At 37.2% G+C, this 27,516-nt stretch overlaps 1 protein-coding gene across 2 annotated transcripts; it reads right to left on the bottom strand.

Annotated features, from left to right (window-relative positions):
* Positions 1–1,894: 1,894 nt before the first annotated feature.
* LOC109075096 (histone acetyltransferase type B catalytic subunit) lies at positions 1,895–27,082 on the bottom strand. 2 transcript variants are annotated; one of them, XM_042730626.1, is made up of 11 exons: positions 26,958–27,081; positions 26,003–26,074; positions 25,295–25,370; positions 25,053–25,173; positions 18,814–18,993; positions 18,320–18,441; positions 14,457–14,561; positions 12,810–12,916; positions 9,144–9,295; positions 7,101–7,217; positions 1,895–2,378 (listed from the first exon to the last, which is right to left on the bottom strand). In XM_042730626.1, exons 1-11 carry the CDS (start codon positions 26,962–26,964, stop codon positions 2,211–2,213), a joined length of 1,227 nt encoding a protein of 408 aa, XP_042586560.1. In that variant the 5' UTR covers positions 26,965–27,081; the 3' UTR covers positions 1,895–2,210. The 2 variants fall into 2 exon arrangements, with proteins under 2 accessions (XP_042586560.1, XP_042586561.1); XM_042730627.1 differs by having other exon boundaries at positions 2,214–2,378; positions 7,097–7,217; positions 26,958–27,082.
* Between the last annotated feature and the right edge of the window lie 434 nt (positions 27,083–27,516).

Below are 27,516 nucleotides of genomic sequence, written 5' to 3'. Positions count from 1 at the left end.
CCGTTGTGTTGGGGCTTTTTTTCCGTTGTGCTGTGCTAATTTCTTTGTGGCTTGTTTCCGTTGTGTTACGACTTGTTGCTGTTGTGTTGTGGAGATTTCGTTGGGTTGCACACTACTGGACCACTGTATTTTCCACTATACATTAGGCCCTAGAGAAACAAGCGAGCAGCCACCTTTAAAATTTGGTCTTTGAACTTCCGTTTAATCCCTACTGATTTTATGTAGCTCCACCCATTTTATTTACTTGTCTTCTGTCTTCCGTTTGTATTTCAGTCACGCTAATTACGAATGAACTGCTCATTTTTAAATCTTCTTGTCTGTTATGTCATCTGCTTTAAAAATTACAATGCACACAATAGCTTTCATTAACTCTACAATAAATAAACCCACTTCTTCAACAGTGATGCAACAGAACTACTGCAAAAACGGAAGTTCAAAGACAGAATTCTAAAGATGGCAGCACTTTTGTTTCTCTGAAGCGTAAGGTCTATAAAGAATGGAAAGGTTCCATGTATGTTAAAGATTCATTGAACTATAGATGCCAATAAAGAACCTTTATTTTTAAGAGTGTATATCATTTTACTTTGCTTTTTAATCTTGTCACCAGCTGAAAAGCAAAGGTCTTCAGAACACTTGGGTTAGCAGTTACCTGGGTCAAATCTTTCTCAAAATCCCAAAAGAGGAGCATCATTATGAGTTCCACCACAATATCTACTGTCAAAATCTTTCCACCTTAAAGTGGAAATCCTCTTTAACACTCCAGATACTCCAGCCACATTAATTATTCCTCTCTCTTTGGATTTAGACGAGAGGCCTTGATATGAACTCAGGATACAGAGGAACATGAGAGGATATAATTAATATCTGACATGGTCAAGAGTTCTGTGCTGAACTTCTCACATTTGAAGTGGATGACAAATGAAAATTAACCTCCAGACCTTAATTTTTTTTAACTGCATAGAGTAAAAGGGAAGAGATGGTAATTCATCCATGGAGTGGTCGGTGTGGCGACAGGAAGGGCTTCAGCTTTACGGTCATTAGTGAAGCACTCAATGCTAAATGCAATCAGAAGATGCATTAGCTGCAAAAGGGAGGGAGCAAATTTTACAGCACATTTCTGCTTGCAAATTGATTTGACTTGAAATGAGTGAATGATCAGAGGTTTAAATTCTGTATCATTGTGCAGTAATATCAGCTAAAACTCTTCTGTGCATTACATCCAGTGTATCGCCAGCTAATCTTCAGATCTCATAAATCAGTGACTGTCTTGACATTAGTGCACTTGGCAGTTTCAGAGACGCCCAGGAATTTAACCATTGGGTTTAGAGTCCACAAATGAAGTAGCCTTCAGCAAGCTTTTCTTATGAAAACAAAGTGTAAAAACAATAAATAAATAAGAATTTAATTTCTTGGAATAGAAAGTTCAAAAGAAGAGCATTTATTTTGAAATAAATCTTGACAAAAATAATTTTTACTGTCAATTTTGATCAGTTTAATGCATCTTTTCTGAATAAAAGCATTGCTTTCTTAAAAAAAAAAAAAAACACAGTTACACTTTATTTTAAGGTGTTCTTGTTACAGTGTAATTATACATTTAAGTACTGAGTAATATAAACTTACTATATGGTTAGGGTTTTGCTTAGGGTTACTTGCATATAATTATGCATAATTAGTTATTATAATAGTCATTACATATACTGTGTAACAAGGACACCTTAAAATAATGTGTTACCAAAAAACGTACCCCAAACTTTTAGCTGTGTATTTCAAAACACATTATTATGCAAGTTTTAAACACGGTAACATCAAACAGTGCAGGGTTACAGTCTGATAAGTAAAATGAAGAAGTTTTTTTTTTTTTCATTTTAGACCCATCACCAGAGATACATTTGAGTAATATACAAAACATTTTATTTGTTTTTCATAGGAAGTGCTTCAAAATCTACATTTTTACATTTTAAGGAAAATGTTTTATGGAAAAACCAATAACAACATCAACTCAAAAATCTTCAGAGTTCATCTTCGCAGTAGACCAATGCACTCATCTCTAATTATGTGAATAACTGCCCATCGTCTGTCAATCACACAAGTAACAAATGCAGATGTGTCAGGTTTAAACCCTTATTAACACTGGATACAATGTAATAGAACAGTGTGTGTGTGTCTGGGCCAGTCTTTTCCAGATCTTTCCAGCAGAAGTCTCCATGTGTTCAGACCTGAGCCAGTCGCTCCAGGACTCTGCGATACTCTGCCAGCACATCCTGGTAGCTTTTCTCCAGCTCCTCGTGTTGCAGTCTCGTGTCCATCTGGCTGATGTGGGACGCCAACTCCTCTGGCCTCAAACATTTCCGCATCTTAGTCAGCTCACGCTGGTTTTTCTACACACAAGGCAAAAGTGTTGGGAGAAAACACACAGGTGTCAGTATGGCGCAGGAGAAAATAAGATGCAAAGCAGCTCACCCGATCCCATCCAAAACCTGCCACTGAACAGAAACCCCAGGGCAAATCTGATTACATCACAGCTAAACTTCATGCATAAAAACACAGCGAGAGAAAGAGAGGAGAAATAAAAGAGCCGTGAACAAAAATTGAGTGTGTAAGGTTGTTGAGAGGCTTTGGCACTGAACCAAAACTCCCAAAACATGAATTCAAAAGAAAGCGCACACACACACAGAACACATCCATATTTAGCATTTAAACACATACACTAAATATAAAATATTCCATCTGTTCATACTTCTGTCTCAGCTTCATAAGCAGTAACAAGTATAAGCAACCCGTCAATCAGCTGATTTCCATCGTAATATACTTGTTCTAAAACAGAAGCACGTTGCATGGCAAATCATCCAACCACTGTTGTCCCTTATATATATACATAAAGCTTTAAAATTTACATTTGAGGTATGTCTGTGTAATTTATGATACACAAATGTTAATGTGTTGCCACAGACCTTATTTTATTTTTTAAAAACGTATGGGAAATTCCAGAGAGAAGCAATGGTAAAGTAGACGATATCACGACTGAACAGCTCTATTGTGTAATTCCTTCAGTGAGACACTGTGTGCAAATCTAGGGATGTCAAAATTATTGGGGCAGGATTCACAAGACATTCTTCTTCTTAGATTAAAGTTAAGAATATTTTGTGTTTCCAAAACATTTTTCAAGAATGTTCTATCTTTTCCCTTAGGGCTGTTCTAAAGACAGATTTTAAGAAGAATTGACATTTTTTATTATTAAAAGTCATCATATTAGAACCACCACACATTAATATAACAACAAAGGAGACAATTCCTTAAAAAAAATAAAAAATGATATAAAATAAATAAATTAAAATATCTTTTTAGGAACAGCACATTCTTATAAACTTCTCAGAATTGATTTTAAACGTTTTTACTTCTTAAGAGGATTTTCATGAATCTAGTACTTTAATACTAAGTGGATACATAAAACTGTACGTAAAAATAAAACTACAATGTCTACCTGCCACAAGCGTCTGCCTTCACACTGTGTGTATGCGGTCTACACAATGAGTGTGACAGCCAATGTTCAAATCCTCTCGGTCTAAACACCTATTTTAGATATATTAATGTCTTAAGTTAAGGTAAACAAGCAAAACTGCAATGTTAATCCATCTTGTATAAATAATATTAATCAAACTACAATTTACTGATATTCTGAGACCTTCAAGCAAGTGTGTACTGAACCAAGTGTTGGACCAAGTTCATTATTAATGAATCACCTCCTACATCCCCACACACACACACACAAGATGTTGTGAGGACAGGAAAATCTGCAACACATTCAGAGTAAAGAGACCTCTAGAGGCATGTGGTCTGCAGATCCTGCTCTATTTCCTTTCCAGCCTCATGTTTTTCACTCTTTCTTTGGCTCGGTCTCTTTCTACTTGTTTATACTTCTTTAATATTCCTCCATACTTCTCAGTCCCATCAAGAGACATCACCAGATCCAACACAATACAACACATTAACCCTCATATAACATCAAACAAAAATAAAACAAAACAATCTGCAACATATCAACTAATATCACCACAACATCCCAGGAGAATTAAGAAAAGAAACAGTTAATCGAGCTAGAATATAAATGAAATGAGATGAAAAGATAAAGACCACTGCACAATATCTTTGGCAACAGAAATATGGAAAAACCTCCAGAGAACTGGAAAGTTCCAAAACCAGTCTGACATTCATTCTACTGTGGAGCTCAAAAAGAGAAATTCGGCACCATGTTCACGCTGCTCTTTTCCATACAATGAAAACATACTGAAACTACAACATATTAAAATAATAACAATGAAATGTCATAAAAAGAATTCTAGAAGTACGTCATATACTATATTCCAAGACTTCTGAAGACATGATACACTTGAAAGTTTTGTGTGAGAATTATGACCTATTTTTTCTCATTTTGAGTTCCACAGTAGAAACAATGTCATAAATTGCTTTTTTGACATGACAGCTACTAGCCACAGTATGCTTTCACTAAAGAACAATTCTGAAAAATATCTTAAAATATGGAAGAAATTCAAACTTTGAACAAAATAATGATATTTGAAATGATAATTCTCTTTTATTTTTTACTACAGCACCAATGAAACGTTTTTTTTTTTGTTGTTTGTTTTTTTTACAGGTGAAAATGGTCGTGCTGTGTGCTTTTTTTAATTTACTGATGAATAGTAAATTATTTAAAAAATATAAAAACAGCATTTCTTTGAAATACACATTTTTAACATCACAAAAGTCTTCACTGTCACTTCAGATCACTATTAATGCACTGTTGCGGAGTAAAAGTCTTAATTTATATATAAATATATATATATATATATATAGATATATATACTAAAATAAATCTTACTGAGGCCAAACTTTTAAACAGTAGTGTATTTCTTTAAATATTTTTGCCAGTAAGATAATGCACATATTTTGCTTCTCTGATAACCAGCGCAGAGGTTGTGTGAGTTTAAGGATTACTACTTAAGACATTAAACTATAACACATACACAAGCCTGCAGAAAGATGACTATCGAGGTCAAAAGAATGTAGTGATACTGCACAGCTCCAGTCCTGAGATACACAACTGTAGCGTGTCTTCATGCAGAGAGAGCGGATTAGAGAGAGTCCGTCCGTGCGCAGGTGACTGGGTGCTGCGTACTCGCTGCTAAATGGCTCCGCTTAAATCAGATGCAAATCTGTAATAATGACACTTGTTGTGAATAGAGCTCGTGGTGTGGATGTGGAGACTGCGGCTGCCGCCCGGTGTGAGCCATTATACCCTCAAACAAACCCAGACCGAGGCCTCGGGTCCCTCTCGCTCTTAACACCGCGTGAGAGGATCACACAGGAAACGGCGCAAACTATTCACATCACTCAATGAATAAATTATACCAGACAAAGCCTGCAGAATATCAGAACAGCAGCACTGAAAGAGTTTTGTTTCTGCTCATTTTTATACAGCACATATAAACACAGCTAGAAATGTGCGGCTCTCTTTGAAGTCCAGAAATGCTTCATTTCACATGTTGTAGTTTGAGCCGTGCGGTTTGGAGAACGTTACACAAGCAGGCCGATCTTGGCAGTCGCGACCGGGGTTTGTTTTGGCAAGACTTCACTTGTTTTGTTGTTTCTTGAAATCCATGTTCAGCACACGAAGCTCAGGCTCCGCTCTCTGTGCTTTATGACTGTCTAATCATTGCATGGGAGTTGTAGCAGTTCAGTGTTTCCCATACATTGATTTATTTGTGGCAGCCGTCACAATGTCAAATCTGACCGCCACAAATAGATTTTCCAAAAAGGCTTTGACTTCACTGAATAAACATGAGCACCGCACGTTTCAAAATCGAAATCCGGTGCGGGTGTTTTTATATCACTGTATTTCTGAAGAGTCATTTTCATTTAATTTTGCATGTAATGTCTGATAAAGCAGGGTTAGTGAGCGGAGCCCTGCTTTGTGTACAGCCCTTACCAGAGAAACCTCTATCTCTCTCTCTAAGCGCTTTCTGCTGGCAGAGAATGAATATGTTTCATAGTAGCCTATGAGACAATGATCCGCACTCACAAAATAGTCTTCTTTTTAGAGTTTATTTTATATTAATCATCAATAGGATAAGACACCGCTGCCTGTGTTTTATAAAAAAAAAAAAAAATTGAAAATTTCCTGAAATTTAAAAAAAAAACAAAAAACAGAGTTTCGAGAGAAGGAGGTAAAAAGCAATACAAAACAAATAATGTACCGGTTATGTTGTCATTCCTTTGCTCTCTAACTGAATGCAATGTTATAATAGGCCTAGTTATTAAATAATAACATTAACAGTGAAGCATGCATTTATCTCTGGGTTGAAAAAGCACAGTATAATAAAATCACCAAAATAAGTCTTCATGTTAAGAATCAATAGTACACAAACATTTCCAAAACTGTAAAAGGCTATTTAAAAATAAAGCATTCATTAATTATGACAAACATTTTACGGTCTTAAAGTGCACTCATTTATTTAGCCTATAAATTAAAATAATAATAATAATAATAACTATTATTTTTATTATTATTATACATTTAGGTCACATATGCATTTAGAAAAAGCTTTTATCCAAAACGACTTCGAAAAAAAAAAAAGAACAAATGACTCCAAAGTCAGTCACAATGGCAGGTTTATTATACAATAATAATCAAGTGCTAAGATTATCATAAATTAAACAAGATTTGTTAACACGTAGGCTACCTATGAGCTTGCTGCATGAATCCATGAGTACAGTTTACAAACCCGAGGGAACGGATTGCGAAAGCGTGCGCATGGATTATGTATTTGTGGGTACAGTTTGTTAATCTGTGGGCATGATTTGTTAAACCGAGGGAACAGTTTAAGAATTTGTGAGTACGGTTTATAAACTGAAGGGATGGATTGCAAAACTGTCAGCACGGATTGTTTATTTTTTCTCCTACAGGTGACTTTGCGGGCTCTGTAGTAATGCACTCCGTGTCCTAAATCAGATTGCAGTCATTCTGCTTCTTAAAAGCAGTCAGTCAATGCAGACAAACAGGGATGGACCTACAGCTAACCTGAGAAGATAAAACACACACTTACTCTGTAGGGTCCATAGAGTCTTTTTTTCACCTCCAAACGAAATTCTCTGGCTTTCTCTTCATCACTCATGTCTGTGTTTCGGAGACGCAGGATTTCATAAACACGGCGTGCATGTTTCTGAAAGTTAGACAGCATACAAGAGACATACTGTAAAGCTTTGTTTGTAAATATTCTAGATTTTTCAAGATAAAGTTTAGGGACAGCATCTGTGGCATCTTGAGCAGAATATGTGATGTTCAGATTTTCTTGCACTTGCATGGATTCTTTAGTAAAATGATTTATTCAAATTGTGAACATTGTCACTACAGTATTTTAGAAGTTGAACTACTTTCAGTTGAAAGTCTGGTTATGTGTTACCAATGTAATTCCAGTGAGCAGAGTTCAGGAAGCCCAACATTTTTGCAAAATAAACACAGTTAGGGTGATAAGGATACAAAGCTGAGGGGCCTTCTATCACCCTGAGGGGGTTTATTTTATGATAATGACCAGCTGACTGTTTTAAATTGATTCAATTACACTGTTTTCCCAAACAAATAAATAAAACATGGACATGAAATATTGAATTGGTTTTTAAATGATTTCATGTGAAAATAAAGAAAGCATTGAGTGATACAAGATCTAAGAACTAGCGCAGCTACATTAGAAAAGCATAAAAACTGTCAGTGTGCCACAGATGCTATCCATAAAGCATAAGCTATGACATTCACAAATGCAAAAGTTAAAACCTGAATCAAAAGAAGAACGTCAGGCATAAATAATCAGATGAAATAATCTTCACTGTGTTATGTAGGTAACTTCCCTAAATTATTTGTTTCTAATTGATCAGACATGAAATCGTACGTTGTGTCCATATGCTAGCTCTCAATGGAGAATAATGCAGTTTTGTAACCGCAAATAGCAGCAATTACAGACTGACTCTTTAACCTTGTCCAACCTTACCCATTTTTTTGGGGGTTAAAAGCATCTTGCCCTGGGATTCCGGTGCTATTCTGAATCTGTAACCATGACTCCTTCAGTAACCATGACTCTGAGAGGTCCACCATACCTCACGCAGTTCCCACTAGGGTAGTATGGAGAGCCAAGCATTTTGCCTGGCCATGCCATAGGCACCACCCTGGGATAATCACTCACAAACAACATGAACAGAGGGGATTGTGGGGCATAAAAGGGGATGCTGGGTTATAATTGGAGCAGTTAAAGAGCGGCTGGAGTGGCGAGAGAGAGGAGTCCCACAGGGGTCACTGTTAGGCCCACTCCTACTCACTACCTGCTAATGGCCAGAGGCCCCCAGAGGAAACGGATGTTCGCTCCTACATTTAGGGGCATTACAAGTTGAAAACCGGGTCATTACCTCTATATATAAATGCACAAACTCTTTGAAGAATTAACTATTTCATTGATTGGCTTTTTATCTACAGTTCACAGCAACAGTGAAGCTTCAACGAAACAAGGCAAAAAGAGGGCTGGGTAAAATAGCTGAAAAAATATTCAAAATACAAAACAGAGTAAAAAAAATAAACAGTTATATAAACATGCTTTCAGTTTCCCAATTAATAAACATAGAATGATATTTAATTAATTTAACTGATATGCACCAATATAACCATGTAAAATAAACAGTGCTGCACACAATATCAACAAAAAAAACATAAAAAATACAAAAAAAACATCAAGCAACAACCTATAACAACTTTTTGTGATAATCACATACATCACATTGCAATTAATCAAACTATTTAATGAGGTTTGAAAACAGGTGCTATTTAAATAATCTTGGTGTTCACACTCTTGTGAAGCTAGCCTACTGGGATGGTCTTCAGAAAACTTAATAGCAAAATAAAACATTAAAATCATTAAAACTCTAAAATATATATTCAATGTATAACACTGAGCTGTGGTGCTCGTGTGGGCAATGCAGGTTTGAATGCAGTTTGTGACTTAACTCCTACAACAATTTCATTCCCACCTGTTCTTCTAATTAATAAAATTAATTAATAAAAATGGACAGAAATAATAAGCAACTAAACCTGCAAGAGATGTTACCTTGTTGATCTTGAGTTTCTCTCTGGCCTCAGACACCATCTCGTCACTGAAGCCCTGAGAGAGTTTCTCACTGGAGAAGGACGGCAGAGTCAAGCACAGCTTCACCAGCACAAAATCTCTCAGCTTCACATAGTTTTCAGACGGGTCCTCCGCTGCAGAGCAGACAATTACGAAAAGTCAGCTCATGAGAGTCTTGAAAGTTTTCAATTGGTAAAACACAGTATTGAGGCACTGACGCCAGACAAACCTTCATGAAAACACTGATTACATATGCTGAATGCATCAGTGGTGAAAATTAAGCTAAATGTATGTTTACTCTGGTAATCAGGGGAAACAAATACTTGCAAAACTACTGGCTAGTAGTTAGTCACTGACTGAAGAGAGAGACAGAAAAGACCTAGTTTGGCGCTGGGCGATATATTTAATATTTACAATATACTGCTGCTGTGCTGATGATGGTGACGATATAAAAAAAAAAAAAAACGTGGCAACAAGCTAATATCATGATTTTAATGAACACACTGCCTCGTAAACACAAGAGCATTAAGAAAAATATAATAATATTTCATTCATTTTTTTAACTGAATATATATAGATATATTGATAGAATCACTAAGTTTGATTTATTTCTTCATCACAATAACTACATTTTGACTGTGTTCTTGAATAATTCTTGAATTACACGCTTTGGGTGATAAAAAGTTATTTCACGGAAAAAATAAATACATTTTATATTTATTTCTCTATACATGGAGAGAAAGAGAGAGAGAGAGAAATAAACAGAAATAGTAAGACAGTGAGTGCTGGGTAGATCTGGTAGAGTGTGGTCGCCCCCACTCTCTCTCTCTCTCTCTATGAATAATCGTGTCTTTGTTGAGGGGGTGAGTGAGTGGCAGCATGTGGCCAGCACATTTCAGCAGCAAACTGCCAGCAATTAACATCACATCCCTTCACCTCCCCAAAACTGAAGGCAGAGCAACTCAAAGCAACAACTGCCTTACCAGAGGAAATTCACAACACTTTGCCCTCTCTCCCTTTCACACAGAGAATATCATTAGAATGGATGTGTGATAATACAGGTTGGCTTTCTGAACACTCTCTAATGGTGCAAGGCTATAATTCCTTTTTTTTTTTTTTCTCAGATAAAACCATTTTAAAAGGATTTGCCAGATCAAAATCAAGAAAACAACAAGCCAAATTATAACTGACTGTATTAGAACTTTCATGTTGTCATTTTTGGCTGCATTAAATCATGTAAAAGTTAAGGATGGATGGATGGATGGATGGATGGATGGAAATAGTCTGATTGAAGATGGATGGATAGATGGAAATAGTCTGATTGAAGATGGATGGATGGATGGAAATAGTCTGATTGAAGATGGATGTATGGATGTATGGAAATAGTCTGATTGAAGATGGATGGATGGATGGAAATAGTCTGACTGAAGATGGATGTATGGATGTATGGAAATAGTCTGATTGAAGATGGATTGATGGATGGATGGAAATGGTCTGATTAAAGATGGATGGAGGGATGGAAATAGTCTGATGGATGGATGGACGGATGGATGGACGGATAGAGTCTGATTGAAGATGGATGGATGGATGGATGGATGGATGAATGGAAATAGTCTGATTGAAGATGGATGAAGGGATGGAAATAGTCTGATGGATGGATGGATGGATGGATGGATGGATGGATGGATGGATGGACGGATGGATGGATGGACGGATGGATGGACGGATAGAGTCTGATTGAAGATGGATGGATGGATGGATGGATGAATGGAAATAGTCTGATTGAAGATGGATGGATGGATGGATGAATGGAAATAGTCTGATTGAAGATGGATGAAGGGATGGAAATAGTCTGATGGATGGATGGATGGATGGATGGATGGATGGATGGATGGACGGATGGATGGACGGATAGAGTCTGATTGAAGATGGATGGATGGATGGATGGATGAATGGAAATAGTCTGATTGAAGATGGATGAAGGGATGGAAATAGTCTGATGGATGGATGGATGGATGGATGGATGGATGGATGGATGGACGGATAGAGTCTGATTGAAGATGGATGGATGGATGGATGAATGGAAATAGTCTGATTGAAGATGGATGAAGGGATGGAAATAGTCTGATGGATGGATGGATGGATGGATGGACGGATGGAGTCTGATTGAAGATGGATGGATGGCTGGATGGATGGATGGGTGGATGGATGGATGGAAATAGTCTGATTGAAGATGGATGGATGGATAGATATAGTCTGATGGATGGAAATAGTCTGATTGAAGATGGATGGATGGATAAAAATAGTCTGATGGATGGATGGAAATAGTCTCATTGAAGATGGATGGGTGGATGGATATAGAAATAGTCTGATTGAAGATGGATGGATGGATGGATATAGAAATAGTCTGATTGAAGATGGATGGACGGATAAAAATAGTCTGATGGATGGATGGAAATAGTCTGATTGAAGATGGATGGGTGGATGGATATAGAAATAGTCTGATTGAAGATGGATGGATGGATAAAAATAGTCTGATGGATGGATGGAAATAGTCTCATTGAAGATGGATGGGTGGATGGATATAGAAATAGTCTGATTGAAGATGGATGGATGGATAGAAATAGTCTGATGGATGGATGGAAATAGTCTCATTGAAGATGGATGGGTGGATGGATATAGAAATAGTCTGATTGAAGATGGATGGATGGATGGATGGATAAATAGATATACATAGTCTGATTGAAGATGGATGGAGGGATGGAAATAGTCTGATTGAAGATGGATGGATGAATGGATGGATGGATAGAAGAAAATAGTCTGATGGATAGATGGATGGATGGCTGGATAGATGGATAGTCTGATTGAAGATGGATGGATGGATGGATGGGTAGATAGAAATAGTCCGATGGATGGATGGATAGATAGAAATAGTCTGATGGATGGATGGATAGAGTCTGATTGAAGATGGATGGATGGATGGATGGATGGATGGATGGATGGATGGATGAAAATGAATTATAGATGGATGGATGGATGGATGGATGGATGGATGGATGGATGGATGGATGGATGGATGGATGGATACATAGATATAGAAATAGTCTGATTGAAGATCTATCTAAATATAGAATTAATCATATTCAATATAAATTCACTAATTAACCCAATCATACAAGAAAACACTCTTTTCTCTAATGCCAGTTACTCACACAAAAACTCTGATTATAGATGGATAGATGGATGGATGGATGGAAATACAGATAGATAGATAGATAGATAGATAGATAGATAGATAGATAGATAGATAGATAGATAGATAGATAGATAGATAGATAGATAGATAGATACAGTAGATAGATAGATACAGTAGATAGATAGATAGACAGACAGATAGATAGATAGATAGATAGATAGATAGATAGATAGATAGATAGATAGATAGATAGATAGATAGATAGATAGAAATAGTCTGATTGAAGATGGATGGATGGATGGATGGATAGATAGAAATAGAAATAGTAATAGTGTTCCTGAGAAATACTACTACTAATAAAACTTACTAGTAAAATCCTCAATAAAAGCAGAAATAAACTACTCAAATAGGACTCCTAACTGTTTAATCTAGGCCTCAGTGTGGGCTTATACCTGTGATGTCCTGTACTTTAGCAGAAGTGCAGTAGTATCGGTGGACTGTCTCTAAGAGCTGAGCCCCGTGCCCTTCTCCCTGGAATGGTGGCAAGATCAGCGTCTGGCTACACACACACAGAGTACAAAAGCTTTAGTGATGCTGGACAGAAGAGAAGATGCTTAGGCACAATACCAATTTAAGGGTAGAGCTCTTGAGCCTTTGAGCAATGCTTCTGCAAACACAGAGGCCTGTTACACCTCCAGCACCCTTCAGACACATGCTACACTACTGACTTTACAGAATCTACTCTGACACTACAAGCCTGTGGTTTTGCTTAAAGATCAACATTTACATTCAACATCTAGTGGGGGCAAAACGCTGTAACAAAATTGTTAATCCCATAAAATGGAAAGGAGAATATGGAGGTCTTACTTAAGGAGGAAAAAACCCTTAATTTTATTCAGAGGCCTAAACTTAGCAAATATACACATTTTGGTGCACTTTCTAATATTTACAATGCAAAAAAGATCAAATTCTGCTTGTCATGTAAATCAATAAAATCTTTTTAACAATATAACACTACTTACATGACCTGCATATAAATTATATTAATGCATATAAAATTCACACTATATATCCCAAAAAAATCTCATAAAAATTATAAAACTCATATTTATAATAAAAAATCTCTATATTTTATTATCGTCACAAAAAAACATACAATGCAATACAATGAAGATCAAGCAATCCTAAGCTGCTTCAGTTCAGCAAGTCTTCATCTTTAAATATTACTAGCAACATAAAAGTTAATCTTATTATACTCAATTAACAAAAATCAACCTGAAGGGGGATGTTTTTACAATTTTATTTGATTAAAAAAAAAAAGTATAAACTATCAATCAGACGGCAGAAGGCATGTAAGAGATTGTTCGACAGCAAATTTCCGATCATGTTGATAATTTAGAGACCTTAGAAATCGGCGTATCAAATAGGACAAAGCTTTCTTTAAAGGGTTAATAGGCTATGCCAATTTGATAAATGCATAAAGAACAGCAGTAGTGTGATATGATAAATCAGAGCTAAATATTGCATTATATTTGCCATATTACCAAGAGAAAGAGCGACTGGAAGCATGACTTTTGACATCAACAACAAAACAAAAGGAAGCGTTTTGTCCTGCCATTAAAAAGTTGATAAGCCTGTTTATTCTACACACGATTATGCACTTAGCTGCAATTCATTATTTGCATTCAGCATGTTTTTTTTTGGGTTGCGACCCACCAGTTGAGAATTACTAATACAGACCGCCACACTTCCTTCCGTCCTCTTCCTTTTAACTGGGAAAAAAATATTCTCAAATACAGTAAGCAATGATATCATCAGTCTCCGAAAGGTTATACGTCTTCATTCAGCAGTGGCCGACGTAATGAAACGTTAGCGCGTCTTGCCAATCAATACATTAGACTCGTTTTCAAAACCAGCTTTCGGGCGGGTGATGCTGAATTCGTGGGTCTTATAATACCCAGAGAGGGGCTGGCGCACAAGAGACACAAGACGGTAATTTGGGAGTTTTAGGGACAAGGGAGAGAGAGATGTGTAATTTTCTTTTCCTTTTTTTTCGCAGAATAAAGCAGATAGTGGGCACGTGCTTCCTCAGTAATTACCTGACACGTGGTCTGGTTTTGTCTGGGTATACGTAGTAATTATACACTGTCATGTAGCCAACCGTCGCGTAGAGGGTCTCTCCATCCTTATTGTACTTCTCGAATCTGTAAGAAAGACAGAGAGATAGAGAGAGATGACAAAGGCGGCCAGGTCAATCGTAGGCACGCTCCCATGCACCGGACCCCCTCCCCGTCATCACTGCAGAGGGCCAGTGGCCTGTCGCTGCACCTGCTGGAGACACTGAATGCATTATGCACTTAATTGGTGCACTGCAACTTAGAGCAGAGAGGCAGGCATCTAGCCTCTTCACATCACTCCAGTCCATTTGCCCATTGTCTGTTTTAATAGGTGCCAAAGCAAAGAAAACACAGGCAGAGTCCCCTTCACTACCGCTGGAGACTTCATTATTCAGCGTTTCAAAAGACAACAACATTCAATTCAGCCTCTTGGCCTGACTCAAGAAAGAAAGAAACACAAGAGCAAAGAAACCAGACAAACAGCACAAAGGAAACTCTTGCCAGATCAACAATTTGCCTCAATGCAGGAGAAAATATAATTAAAGCAGCCTGATAATTGGCCCCACAAAAGCCGGAGAGACGTCCCGTTCGGACGCTTTACACGTGTGTGTGTGTGTGTGTGTGAGAGAGAAACTGTTCAGAAAGTTACTGTTCACTATTAATTGACACTACCTTCTTATCAGCACTCGCTGGCTTTGTGAGAGCACTTGATTATTATTACAGTTATCAACACGAGTCATGAGTTTTTGCCAACAAGTTACATTTGCTCAAACGCTGAGAAAAATCTGAGAGACTCTTTGCATTTTGCATTTGTCTGTCAGTGGTTGTCAGCTGGTTTTGTTTCTGGACACAGATTTTACATTCAAGTGAAGTGGCAAACAAAAAGGTCCTTAAAAAACAGAACTTTATTAGTCTTAGCATGGTCTGCGTTGACTAACAATATGTAAAAAGTATGTTATTAACACGCCATAGACTTAAAAACATTGGATACTGAGACAAACAATGGAATATTGCATTTTTATATCTAACAAATCTAATTAAAAGTATTATCTGGGGTCCAATACAAGGGATAGTTCCCCCAAAAATAAAAATTTTGGCATCATTAACTATATGACTTTCTGCAGCAGAACACAAAAGATATTTTGAATAATGCTGGTAACCAAACCATTCCAGTGACTTGGATATGGATATGGATTAGAAGTACAGTGTTCCTACACCTTGGTTAACTTCAAATTCAAGGACCTTTCAAGGACTTTCCAGGTCCAGTACCCTCAAATTCAAGGACTTAATGTGACACATTTCAAGTGAGAGTGAGGTTACATCGTGTTACCTTGTACGAAACATTGTTACAGTTTCATGTGTCAAACACAACTATGCATAAAAGCTTTTTTGGCCATATGACAGAGATCATATATTCTATTTGTTGTATCTGAATGCATAAACCTGAGAATATTCTGTACATCCTATACTGTATTCTAAAATGATCTGATATTAACTTCAGCATCAGGGTTGCCATCTTCAGAAAATGAAAATAAGGGGCAACTGTGATTCTTTATAGAAAAATAAGGGCCAGAATAAGGGATGCTCAAAATATTTGTTCTGTACCACAAGACCATGTCATTCCCGTGTCTACAGTTTTAGAGTTCAATTTTTAACTAAAATGTTATTGCAACCATGTAGCCTATGAATTAATGAAAATTAATATTTTTTTCAATTAAAGAGAACTCAGAGTGTGTAGGCTGCTTTTGGTGCTTGAATTTGTTCTTCAATATTAATGAGGTCCAGGTTTAGGAATATGCTAGAAGTTACTATTTTAAAAGCGTGAGCGCGAGCCCTGCTCGCTGTGAAGTGGGAGCGACAAGCTGCAGAGGATTCTGCGAGGTCTTAAAGCCTTCCTTGAGTGGCCACTGACTACTTTTACAATTCAAACAATGATTTGTGCAAAAATAATGATTAATTGTTATTTGTATGGTCTAGATCAGCCCTTCTCAAAGCCCGGGCTCCGGTCCGGATCCAGACCGGGAGGGAATTCGATCCGGACCTGCCTCCACGTTGTATTTCAAGTGCACAAACCTTAACCCTAAAACCAATAAAAAAAACAAATACACAGGGGGCACGAACCAGTGTTGCAGTTTTTACTGGCTTTTTTGTAAGACAAAGCGCATAGCAACTAGTGACCTTTTGGATAAACCTTTCTCTTTAATTCAATAGACTAATATCACCAGTTTTGCCCCGCAAAGAGCAAGGTTTTTCCCGACCGGCAGCTGACTGAGCCGCAACAGACTAGTGAATGAATGAGTACAAAACAGCGTTTCCAAAAACCTATCACTGCTGACTGTCTGGGCATATGAATATGAACATCTGTAACTGTCAGGCCTAAATATGCACATATTTTGTTACACAGACAGACGTTTGTGCTGCATGGTATAAATATAGTAATATAATTCACTGCTGTATAACAGCGTATTGCAGTTATAATTCAAGATGTTTGCTACTAAGTTGAAGTGACTATAGGTTACACTGAAGTACTATTTCAGAAACAGAAATAAGTACATGAGAACTGCTTCTTTGGGCCTTTAGTTGTATAAAAAAGGCTGCTTTAATGTAGCTAACAGTTACTGGGAGTAAATGCAAGTACGACTTAATGACAATGAATATGAAAATTGCATAGGCTATATAAAGTTGAATTGTTATATAAAGTTATAAGCATGTTTATTAAAAACTAGTTTTGTAATAACAATTATTTCGGACCTTTTCATGTTGATGACAATTCAGATTCAGTCCTTTGAATGTAAACGTTGAGAACCCCTGGTTTAGATGGTCATATGGCGTATGCCTGCGAATACGGGACTAACTGCGTTTCGTATAGCTTTCATATGGAACGCTTCTCTGAGGCCTTAAATACAGGACAATTCCGTATTATACGAAACGGTTGGCAACCATATTTTGCATGGATTTTATTGAATAGAGCTTAGGCTCATGTAACCAGAAGATTTAACATATATGAATATGCTTTTAAGATTTTCTTGCCAAGCAAAGCAATTCAACATTAATTTCACGGCATGTCTGTGAAACGTTGAGGTACCATAGTAGTTTCATGCAAGCGTGAACGTCGTAGCAAAGTACCTGTGGCGGGAAACACTTGTACGCGTAAATGCGCATAACTAATGTAAATCAATCATTTTTTTTGAGACACACTATCCCTGTGAGTGGACAGCACCATGTGTATGTGTGAGAGGTGCTGTCATTACCACAGCCAATCATTTAGATTTTAGTTGACTGTAAAAATAAACAAACATTGCACATACCATAATGGACATACGATGGATGTCTATGGGGCAAGACATTTCAGCAGGTTTCAAAACAAAAATGTGATGTTTGTTTCAATTTTTTTTATTCATATAAACCACTCAAAAATGTGTTATTTGACTTGTACAGATGTCTAAATGATCCGGATTACTGTTCTAGAGGGACTTTACAGCTGGTTATGAGTTACGGGCATTTCTAAACATGTTCTGACATCCCTGCATGTATGATGCAACCTTTTAAGTATTTTTCACATATGAAGACTTGCGGTTATATTATTGAAAGGGTCTGTATTTAAAACGGTTTGTGTCTTGCCTTTTAGACAGAAGAGCATTACAAAATAACAAAAAACACTCTTTGCAAATATTCTCAAAGTGAGAAACGAGGAATTCTTTTCTGTGGTAATGAACAGAAGGCCACACATGCTCTCAATAGTCTCCCTTGAATCTAAACTGTTCTTTTATTATGAATAAATGTGACAAATATAAGAATACTTCAATGCTGATACAGACTGAATCTGATCTGGATTAGACACTCACACGAGGAAGAAATCCCAGCGATCGTCATCCACATCGATGAAACTGGCCGTCTCGATGAACCACATGAGAAACGTCTGCAAGCGCTCGTGGTACTCTCTGAACCCTGGACACGAGACATCCACCTGAAACGACGAAGAGCAGATCAAATCCAGATCAAATGTTGCAGTGGCAACATTTCCTAACAACACTTTTGCATAACATGGTTCATTGTAAAAGTCAGTCTAATAGGATGCAGCAAGAAGATTTATTAATAAGATAAGTAAAAGTCAGCAAACCATAAGCGATGGGCTATACAGTTATAAATACAATAATCTTTCATTCAGCTTCTGAAACATTTCATTTTCTGCAGGTAACAAAGTCTATGTGAGCAAAAAAAAAACTGAGCATGATCCACACTGCCAAAGCTGGTACAACTGCCTGAGAACTCGATCATATTCCAGTTTGACATTGCCAGCTGTCAAAGCGGTGACTCAGCGTGCTGCAGGAAACTGTACCTTGTGTATCTGGTAGGTGAGATCCTCTCCTGCCTCCACACTGTGAACTTTGTAGGTGTGCAGCAGGCTGCCGAAGGGTCTGAAGTTGGCCTCTTTCTCCAGGAGAGAGATGAAGTCATCTGTGTTACAGCAGAACCCAGCAGGAATGATCTCTCTGATCTTGCCCTCCACATCATCTGGCTGAGAGCAAACACACAGAACGAGCCAGCTGCCTTTAAATGACCAACTACCAACGTTTGCATCGAGAGAATAGCGTTTATGCAAGAGACCAGAGAGTATATTACACTTCAAACAAGAGAAACCAAGCAAAGTCAATATTTAAACTGTGAATTTGAAGTCACACTGAATTTACTCAGTTTAAAGAAAAAAAGGTGTATATGTGGAAAACAACTGTGTTAACATTAACTGATTTCTTTTGCCCTCCAAGGCTGCATTTATTTTATCAAAAATAATAACGATTTCTATTTAAATATATGTGCCCTCTAGAAGCTTGCGTTCTGCAAGTGAACATCGCTTTATTGTTCATCCCAAAGAAGCACAAAGTCACTTTCACAGACTTTTAAATTAAATGTTCCCTCCTGGTGGAATGACCTGCACAACTCAATCTGAGCAGCTGAGTCCTTAGCCATCTTCAAGAATCGGCTTAAAACACATCTCTTCCATCTTTATTTGACCCTATAACGTTTGCACTCACTATTCTAATTCTATTAAAAAAAAAAAAAAAAATCTAACTACCTTTCTAATCTTTTTGTATTCTATCTATTTTCTTTTCATTTATTAAACAATTATAAAAAAAGACCTCTAACACTAGCTTGCTCTATTCTTTTTCTATTCTATCTGTTTTCTTTTTATTTATTATATTATTTAAAAGCCCTTGCTACGTGTACCGCGAATAAGCTAACTGAGACTTCTTATATCACTTATATATCATTGCTCTTTTGTTGTTTTTGATTGCTTCCATTGTCCTCATTTGTAAGTTGCTTTGGATAAAAGCGTCTGCTAAATGACTAAATGTAAATGTAAATATATTGTAAAGTGTAATTTATTTCTGAATTTTTTTAGCATCATTACTCCAGTCTTCAGTGACGCATGATCCTTCAGAAATTACTCTAATAAGCTGATTTGCTGCTAAAGAAATATTTCTGATTATTAACAATGAAACCAGTGCTGCTTCATAGTTTTGTGTTTGATGCATTTTATTAGGATTTCTTTTTTGAGCATTTATTTGAAATAAAAATCTTGTTTAGAAATTGTTTTTACTGTCAATTTTAATGCATCCTTGTTGAATAAAGTACATCTATTTTAAATATGATTGACATAGAATTTGGGTTACTTTAATAGTGTCTTTTGTCCTTTTAGGAGCTAAACAGCCACTGGTCACGCTCAGATTTCATTGCACAGAAAAAAGCGGCTTGAACATTCTGCTAAACTCCTCACTTTTTGCTACATGGAACAGCATGAGGGTTAGAAAACGGCAGAATATTGCGCCAAACTACCCGTTTAAAGGCAAAGATCAGCTCACGAGACAGAATGTGTGCATCTCTATAGAGGTAACATGCATTCATCTTAATCTAAAGCACGTTTCAAGCTCCCACGGAGCGAGAGCGGTTAACTCAGCTGTGTCTAGTATACAGTGAAAGCAGCTGAATTTAATCATATAAACTGAAGTGGCACATTTATGAGTTATGCGTCTATCCCCCCGGCGCTCGGCCTTACATATAATCACAAAAGAGCCCTAACAGAGTAATTCCCTATTGTTCTGTCATTAAGCTATACTTCAGCTGTGATTGGCATGGCGCAAAAAGGAATTAAAGGAGAAAAAAAAAATACATATTTTTGTGGCACAAAAAGGAGAGCCATTAGGCAATTAGCAATGTCAGCTGAGGAGTTTCCAGCCCCCCTCTTCCTGTGCCTCCTCTGAAAGACCACTTAATTGAATACATTTACTACTTATCTTAAACCATGAATATCAGATGAAGTTCCCCCCACCGTAATGTGTCCCAGCTTCTCACCGGGCAATAAAATTCAATGAATTGATCTCGACTTAACAAAAAAATAAAAGCCCGGACATGTATAATAGGCTGCTGTGTTCTGAGGCTGGTGAGTGAACTCAATCAAACGAGTTTGCCCTGTCCATTCACGGGCTCCGGGGCGGACAATAGCGCCGCCCCCCTCCTCCAGCCTCTCTGAGATTTTTTTACCCAGCAGAATGCGCACCCATGTTTGCATTGTATCCATTTCCAGCAGGGCTGACATGAGAACACTTTGTATTAAGTTGCTAAGCAGGGCCCTTTGGCAGCGTGATGGGCTGCGCTTGTGTCGCGGGACTCTTCATTCACAACGGCCACAAAACACACGACAAAAGGCTAATGCAACACGCCGCTAATTCCTGCTCATTCAGACATCAGCTAATATCAGAAGGGGATCGGTGCACCTGCAGCTCAGTAACACTCACTATTGTCCCACTGCGTTATGGGAGCGGAGAGACAAGACGACGAGAACGGAGCGCACAGAAAATGGTAAAAACAGAGTTTCTCAGGCAAATTGCACAAATGAAAGCACGGCATTGTGACGTTACCGTATTAACTAACGGCGCTTAAGCATCCAAGACTCTTCAGAGTTTCGAGAATGCGTCTTCTTTATACGACGGGGTTCAACAGCAGCATTGAATCCAATTACACTGAAAAAAAACCCTTTTAATCAAAGACATCTTCATCTAAAAAGATGAAGAAAGAACCCAATATGAGCAACGGTGAAGCTCTGTAAATAAAAGACATAATGAAATCAACTATCCTCACACAATAAACACCTTAAGTAGGTTTAGCGGCTATAATTACACGCCACGCGTAAAGGTGGAAGACATTCAGAAATGCCACTAAACACAGTCACGTGGTGTCCGCACAATATATGATTAGGTCTAATATTAATAAGTTTAGGTCTGATTTTATTCAACTACCTGAATCATTCACACAGACGAGCAGGCTTGTTCTAATCCTGTGGACAGGATGAGCTGCAGTATAGGTCAGTGTGTCTGTTAAACACATTTGCTCTATGTAAAGGGTTTTTTATGTAATGAGAATGGGATGGTGTGAGTTAGGCCTATAAACTGTGAGTGTGTGTGTGTGCGTGCATGTGTGTGTGTGTGTGTGTGTGTGTGTGCGCAGTAGTAGAATAGATATCCAGCACTCATACACCTGATCAACACAGGTGAACAGTACTCATAAAAAACACAAATACAAACTCTCTTCCGAGGAACACAAAAGGTGTTTTCCAATTATTCTCTGGACTATAAAACCAACCTGTTTATGCTACAAGGGCTTTCCTGTAGCTCAAAGAGTAGATGTGTTCGATTCGCAAGGAGAGCAAGAACTGATAAAATGTCAAATGTGTACCTATGAAGTAGCTTTGGATAAAAGCTTGTGCCAAATGCATAAGTGTAAATGTATATTCCATGCCTCTAAACCAGCGGTTCTTAAAAATGGAGACTCAGCAAACTTATATGGGGACCAACGATTACTTACATGACTTAAAATAAGACAAAAAAACCAAGCATTAAAAATGAGCTAAAACAACTAAGAATTGCTCGGTCTGTTCCTACTACAAAGCATGACAGACGGCTTAAATAAAGCACATGATGCTGGGCAGCCAGAACATTTCTCCTTTGTTATCTGACACAAGAAAAAGACATATGGGTTTGGAGGCATTGTGAATTTGTGGCAAAATTTTAAATCTAATTAAGTACTACTAGAATGTATCCACAACAGGTTTTGTGCACCATTTGGACAGAGTTTCTCATGTTTAATTGAATTCATCAAATTACTCGCTCTCTGTGAATGGGAGTACGAGTACTGAGCTTACCTTGACATGGCAGACCGATCACGTCATTCACATTTAAACAACAAGAACACACACTCACCACTGCACTGATAAAACTAATGCTAATAAAAGATGCCCACCATGCCAATACTGTCCTAAAGAGAGCTTTTCGTTGAGAGATGTTTATTGTAAATCCATGTAAATGTCAGTTTTGCCGTTTGCTTGGCTGCTTGTGCGCTTGACTACCGCAGCACAGACACAAGCACTCCAGACTCGACAGGTGTGACGTGTTTTTCTAAAGGACCACAAAGAACGAGCCTAAACTTACTTCCAATGGCAACAAAGCATCATAGGCCTATAGAATATACTTACATGCAAGGTCTAATAATAATAACAACAATAATCACAATTATAGCTTTCATTTTCAGCATAAATTTCCATTTTCTAAATGCATTTTAATGGTCTGTAAACTATTAATTTATGTTTTTTTTTTTCTTCTTTTATCTTGTAATTTTTAATCAAAATGTCCTAATTCAACCTTCTGGTGAAATGACAAACCTTTCTCTGGTGCTTGACTTCTTTAATTCCCGCCCCTTTGTTGCATTTGGCTGCATTTAGATTGAACTGAGCCCCATCCTAATGTTTTTTATATTTTCTGATATTCTGTAATCTGATGTTCATTAGTATTCATTGAGATGCTATTATAGTTTTTATGAATATTTTAATTCTTTTTATTTTTTTTATTTAGAATTTCTGTTTTCATTTTATTTTTAGTAATAAAGTTTCTTTATTTTATTTATTCTTTACAATTTTGTTGTATGTTTTTGTCATTTACCTTTTTAGCATTTGTATATTGTTTTTGTTTATTTTTATTTCAGATGTAGTTGTTTTAGTGCAAATAAATCAAAATGGGAAATTCTGCCTGGGCAACTACAAAAAAAAAAAGGTTTACTATTTAATTTAATGCAAATGGTTTTTGACGGTATGATAACCTTAAGCAAAAATATCACGGTTTGACGGTATCACGTTATTGTCGTTACAGCTCTGAAATATGTTATTTTTAAAGGACTGGGTAAAAAAATATATATATAATTCCTGCTGGACACAATATCATTTGTTTTTGAGCAACATACAGAATATTAGAAACAGTAGAATTAATTTATTTTTTCTTTGATTTGTTTCCTAAAAATAAAAAAATAAAGACTGACATCTTTATTTAATTTAAATCTGTAATTACAGTTATTTAATTTTAGTTATATAATTCATATACATATAATTTATATAATTTCATATCATTTAGTTATATAATAATAATCATACACATAATTTGATTTAATAATAACCCAATTTGAAGCAAAAACAGAATGTTCTGACAAGCTTTGTGAAATTATACCATGTAAACTTTTCAGAAGACAGTCAGCTCCCCTGAGAAACACATTCATATAAACCCCTAAATCAATGTTGAGGATTTATTCCAATAGTTTGCATCATAAACAGTGAGTGATCTGCCTGCTACAGTATTTTTCTCTGTGCGTCCGTCTTCAGCGTCTCTCGCCTGTGTTAACGGGCGTTAACAGACTTCATATTTTCACATAAATTACATTGTGCAAGTCCAGAACAGAGAGTTGCAATAAGGCAAAAATTGGCCGGTTGCCAATCGCGTAAAGGTCAAAGTATATTTGACCTTACATAATTTTTGTCATCAAGAGGGCTTGTGGACAGCCGCGCACCCCGTGGTACTGCGCATGTGTCGAGCTCATCCGTCCGCGCTCATCTGCGGGTGATATACTTTTGAAAGCGGACGCGGCTGTGCGTGCGATGGAAAGGAACACTGAATGTGAAGTGTACCCGGGCCTTACGTTCGGCCAACCTACACACATGAGACTGACCGCTCGCTTGCACCAACCGCTCGCTTGCACCAACAGGAGGAGGAGGGGTCAGTGTTACTCACTACACTGCACTCAGTCTGAGGGATTCCTACTCTTTCAGTCTCTGATGAGACATGGAAAACAGCGCATCCCGCAGGAACGGTATAATGGAAAATATTAGTGGTTTTGAAACTGTGACATTTTCAAATCGCGGTATACCTTGAAACCAGTAATCGGCCCATGCCTATTTCAATATAGAGAAATATTTAGAGTTTGCATAAAGTCTGCATTGACTGGCTCCTATATGCTTACTTATGTTTTGAAAGGCACATGGTGTGCATGTATGAAGTGCGATGAGCCTGATTCTACAGTCGGCCGACTCTCTGACAGCATCCCTCTCTGTTATGACACTGAATGCGGCTCTCCACCTGTGCAGATCTTGTTCAGAATGTGATGCAAATGCATATTTTCACTGGACTGTATGCATATGAAAACTGTGCATGTCAGCGCAGTCAGTGAGACGGATGTGTACGACATCAAATGAGCGAGATGTACCTCCACACAGTCAAACGTGTCTGTGACCCTGGCCGTGTACTTGACTTTGAACAGGGTGCTCAGGTTCCCTGCGCTGTAGTACAGCTGGATCTGAAGCCCTTTGTAGCCAAACGCCACTTCGCTGCGCAAAAACAAAACACAAGGATCAAAGAAATGGTTCAAAATAGTGGTGCCAGGAAAAAACACTCACAACTGTAACATATGTCATTTGAGCCTAGCATGCAATGGTGTGTGATACATACTCATCTCCATACAGCTGATGACTGTACTCGGGGTGAAACGTTGTGCTTTCATCATCTAGATCCTCCGGGAACCGCACTGCATCAGACAAAATGCATCAGACAACTGAATAGAAGGTGGGCACTACATATTAAATGGAGCCAAATTATTATCTATTCACAACCAAAGCGACATCAGTACAAAAACAAGTTAATATTTCATGAAACATGACAGAGACAAACATTTTTAAGATTTGGAATAACATTTAATGACGAATCGTTTACAGCTGCGACCAGTAATATATAAAAATTAGTGCTGTCAAAAATAAGCTTTTGTTTACATAATATATGTGTGTACTACTGTATATATTTATTATGCATACATAAACACACACACATACAGTATGCATTTAAAAACACTTCCATGTATATATTTATATTCATATATAATTATATTTAATATATGAGCATAACAATTTTCTTAAATATATACATGCATGTGTTTACACAAAGATACACAACGCACATATTATACAAACAAAAACTTTCAATAATAGTAATATTAAAGCACTAGTAATAATAAAATAAACAAAAATGGTTCACTTCATGTTGATTTCTATTATTCAGCAGGATAAAACCATTCCGAATATAAACAATTGATCATACAACAAAAGATTCACATATATCTTTATATATAATGTTAGACATTTTTCTTTGTAGGTGAGGATTTACCTAATTTCAGACACACAGCTTCATTGGTGTCGCATTTATACTCTGCCAGCTTCTTCTCCATGTCAGTCATAGCTGGAGGAAAGGCACAGGGAAACAGATACAGTGGAAATAAAAATGTCATTTCTGTCATTAGCTACACAACTTAGACATGAATGTAATATAATATGATCCAATACAATAATGCAGCTGCAGATGGACTACAAATTCACGGATTAATACAGTATGAATGTGGTGGTGTTTAAATCTTACTGCCTAAAATAACATAACTTCACTAACCAAATTGAAACTTCTTTGCACAGAAAATAAGATTTTCTTCCATTGCTGTCTGACACATCTCAAATCATGCTGGAAAGCAGGATCATCAGGTGTCAAGTGCTTTAAACTTTGAGCTGCTCAACTAAGACTTGCTACAGTGATCATATCATTTGTATAACTTGCAATGACAATAAAATGTACTAAAATGCTAAATAGCAGCATCTGCAATGGTCCCAAGTGTACGCAAGTATATCACTATCTAGCCATGAATGCAGCTTTTAGCACATGTGTATCTTCTTTACTTCTATTCGGCAGATGTTTACTCTTAATGATCTCAGATGCACACATGAACACATCTAAAGCTCGTCACACTGACAGCTCACATACACACAGTACTAATACACTGCATACAGACGCAACCCGGCTGGTCATGCTAATGTACAATGTGTTATCTGTGTGATACTGTGTGTTTCTGACATTAAAAACGAACGCATGACCATGTAAACAAACGTGCTGCTCATCTGTGATGATTAGCATTAGCCGCAGCTAAAGCTCTACCGTGTCTCTTCTCTGATCTATCTGCTCCCAGACATCAGCAAACAGCGCCGCTCGAGCGCTAACATCACACAAACACACACGCTTCACAGCGGCTGCAGTTATAAACACAGAGACGATATTTTAGAGGGTTTTTCACACTCACCCGCCATTTCTGCACGTCTTTTCCGCTCAACCCGCCAAATGCCGAAACTACTTCCTGTTTACCCACGTGCTTCCGCTCGTTAACGCCATTGGAGGAAATCTCACGGCGTTGTTTTTCTCATCGAGGCACCGTCAGATTTGACAGCAGCACCGCTGTATCCTCAACGTTACCTCTGTGTTTAGTGTTTTTAAAATGTCATATATTTTCGCGTTGCACTTAAAAGAAACTCAAGTAAAAAAAAAAATTAAATAAAAATAATAATGTCACAGCTAATGTCACAAATAGGCCCTATGTAGTTTTAAACGCAGATAATAAAATAAATAAATAAATGTTTCAAAATGAAGAACCACATGATCATAAATGGCGAAACTACCACCTTAAAGCTGCGTGTAAATTAACAAATAAATCAAATTAAGCCTGTTTTAGGATAATTTCGATTTTTTGATACTGTGAGTATTCATGAATATTAATAAACCCATTATTTATTTATTTATTTATTTATTTATTTTTACATTTGTTAAAATAAAATAGGCTAATACAATGTTTTTTATTATTAGTA

The sequence above is a fragment of the Cyprinus carpio genome, chromosome B9 (genome assembly GCF_018340385.1).
Source record: "Cyprinus carpio isolate SPL01 chromosome B9, ASM1834038v1, whole genome shotgun sequence".
Classification (NCBI taxonomy): Eukaryota; Metazoa; Chordata; class Actinopteri; order Cypriniformes; family Cyprinidae; genus Cyprinus; species Cyprinus carpio.
Note: the sequence above shows the minus strand (reverse complement) of the source record. Positions and strands in the feature narration are given on the sequence as shown.

Excerpts from the sequence above, each read along its gene's own strand:
- LOC109075096 (XM_042730626.1), bottom strand. Across the intron at positions 18,994-25,052 it reads ACACGTTTGACTGTGTGGAG|CCAGATGATGTGGAGGGCAA; the intron begins GTACATCTCGCT and ends GTTTGCTCTCAG. Across the intron at positions 14,562-18,319 it reads CGCTGGGATTTCTTCCTCGT|ATTCGAGAAGTACAATAAGG; the intron begins GTGAGTGTCTAA and ends TCTTTCTTACAG.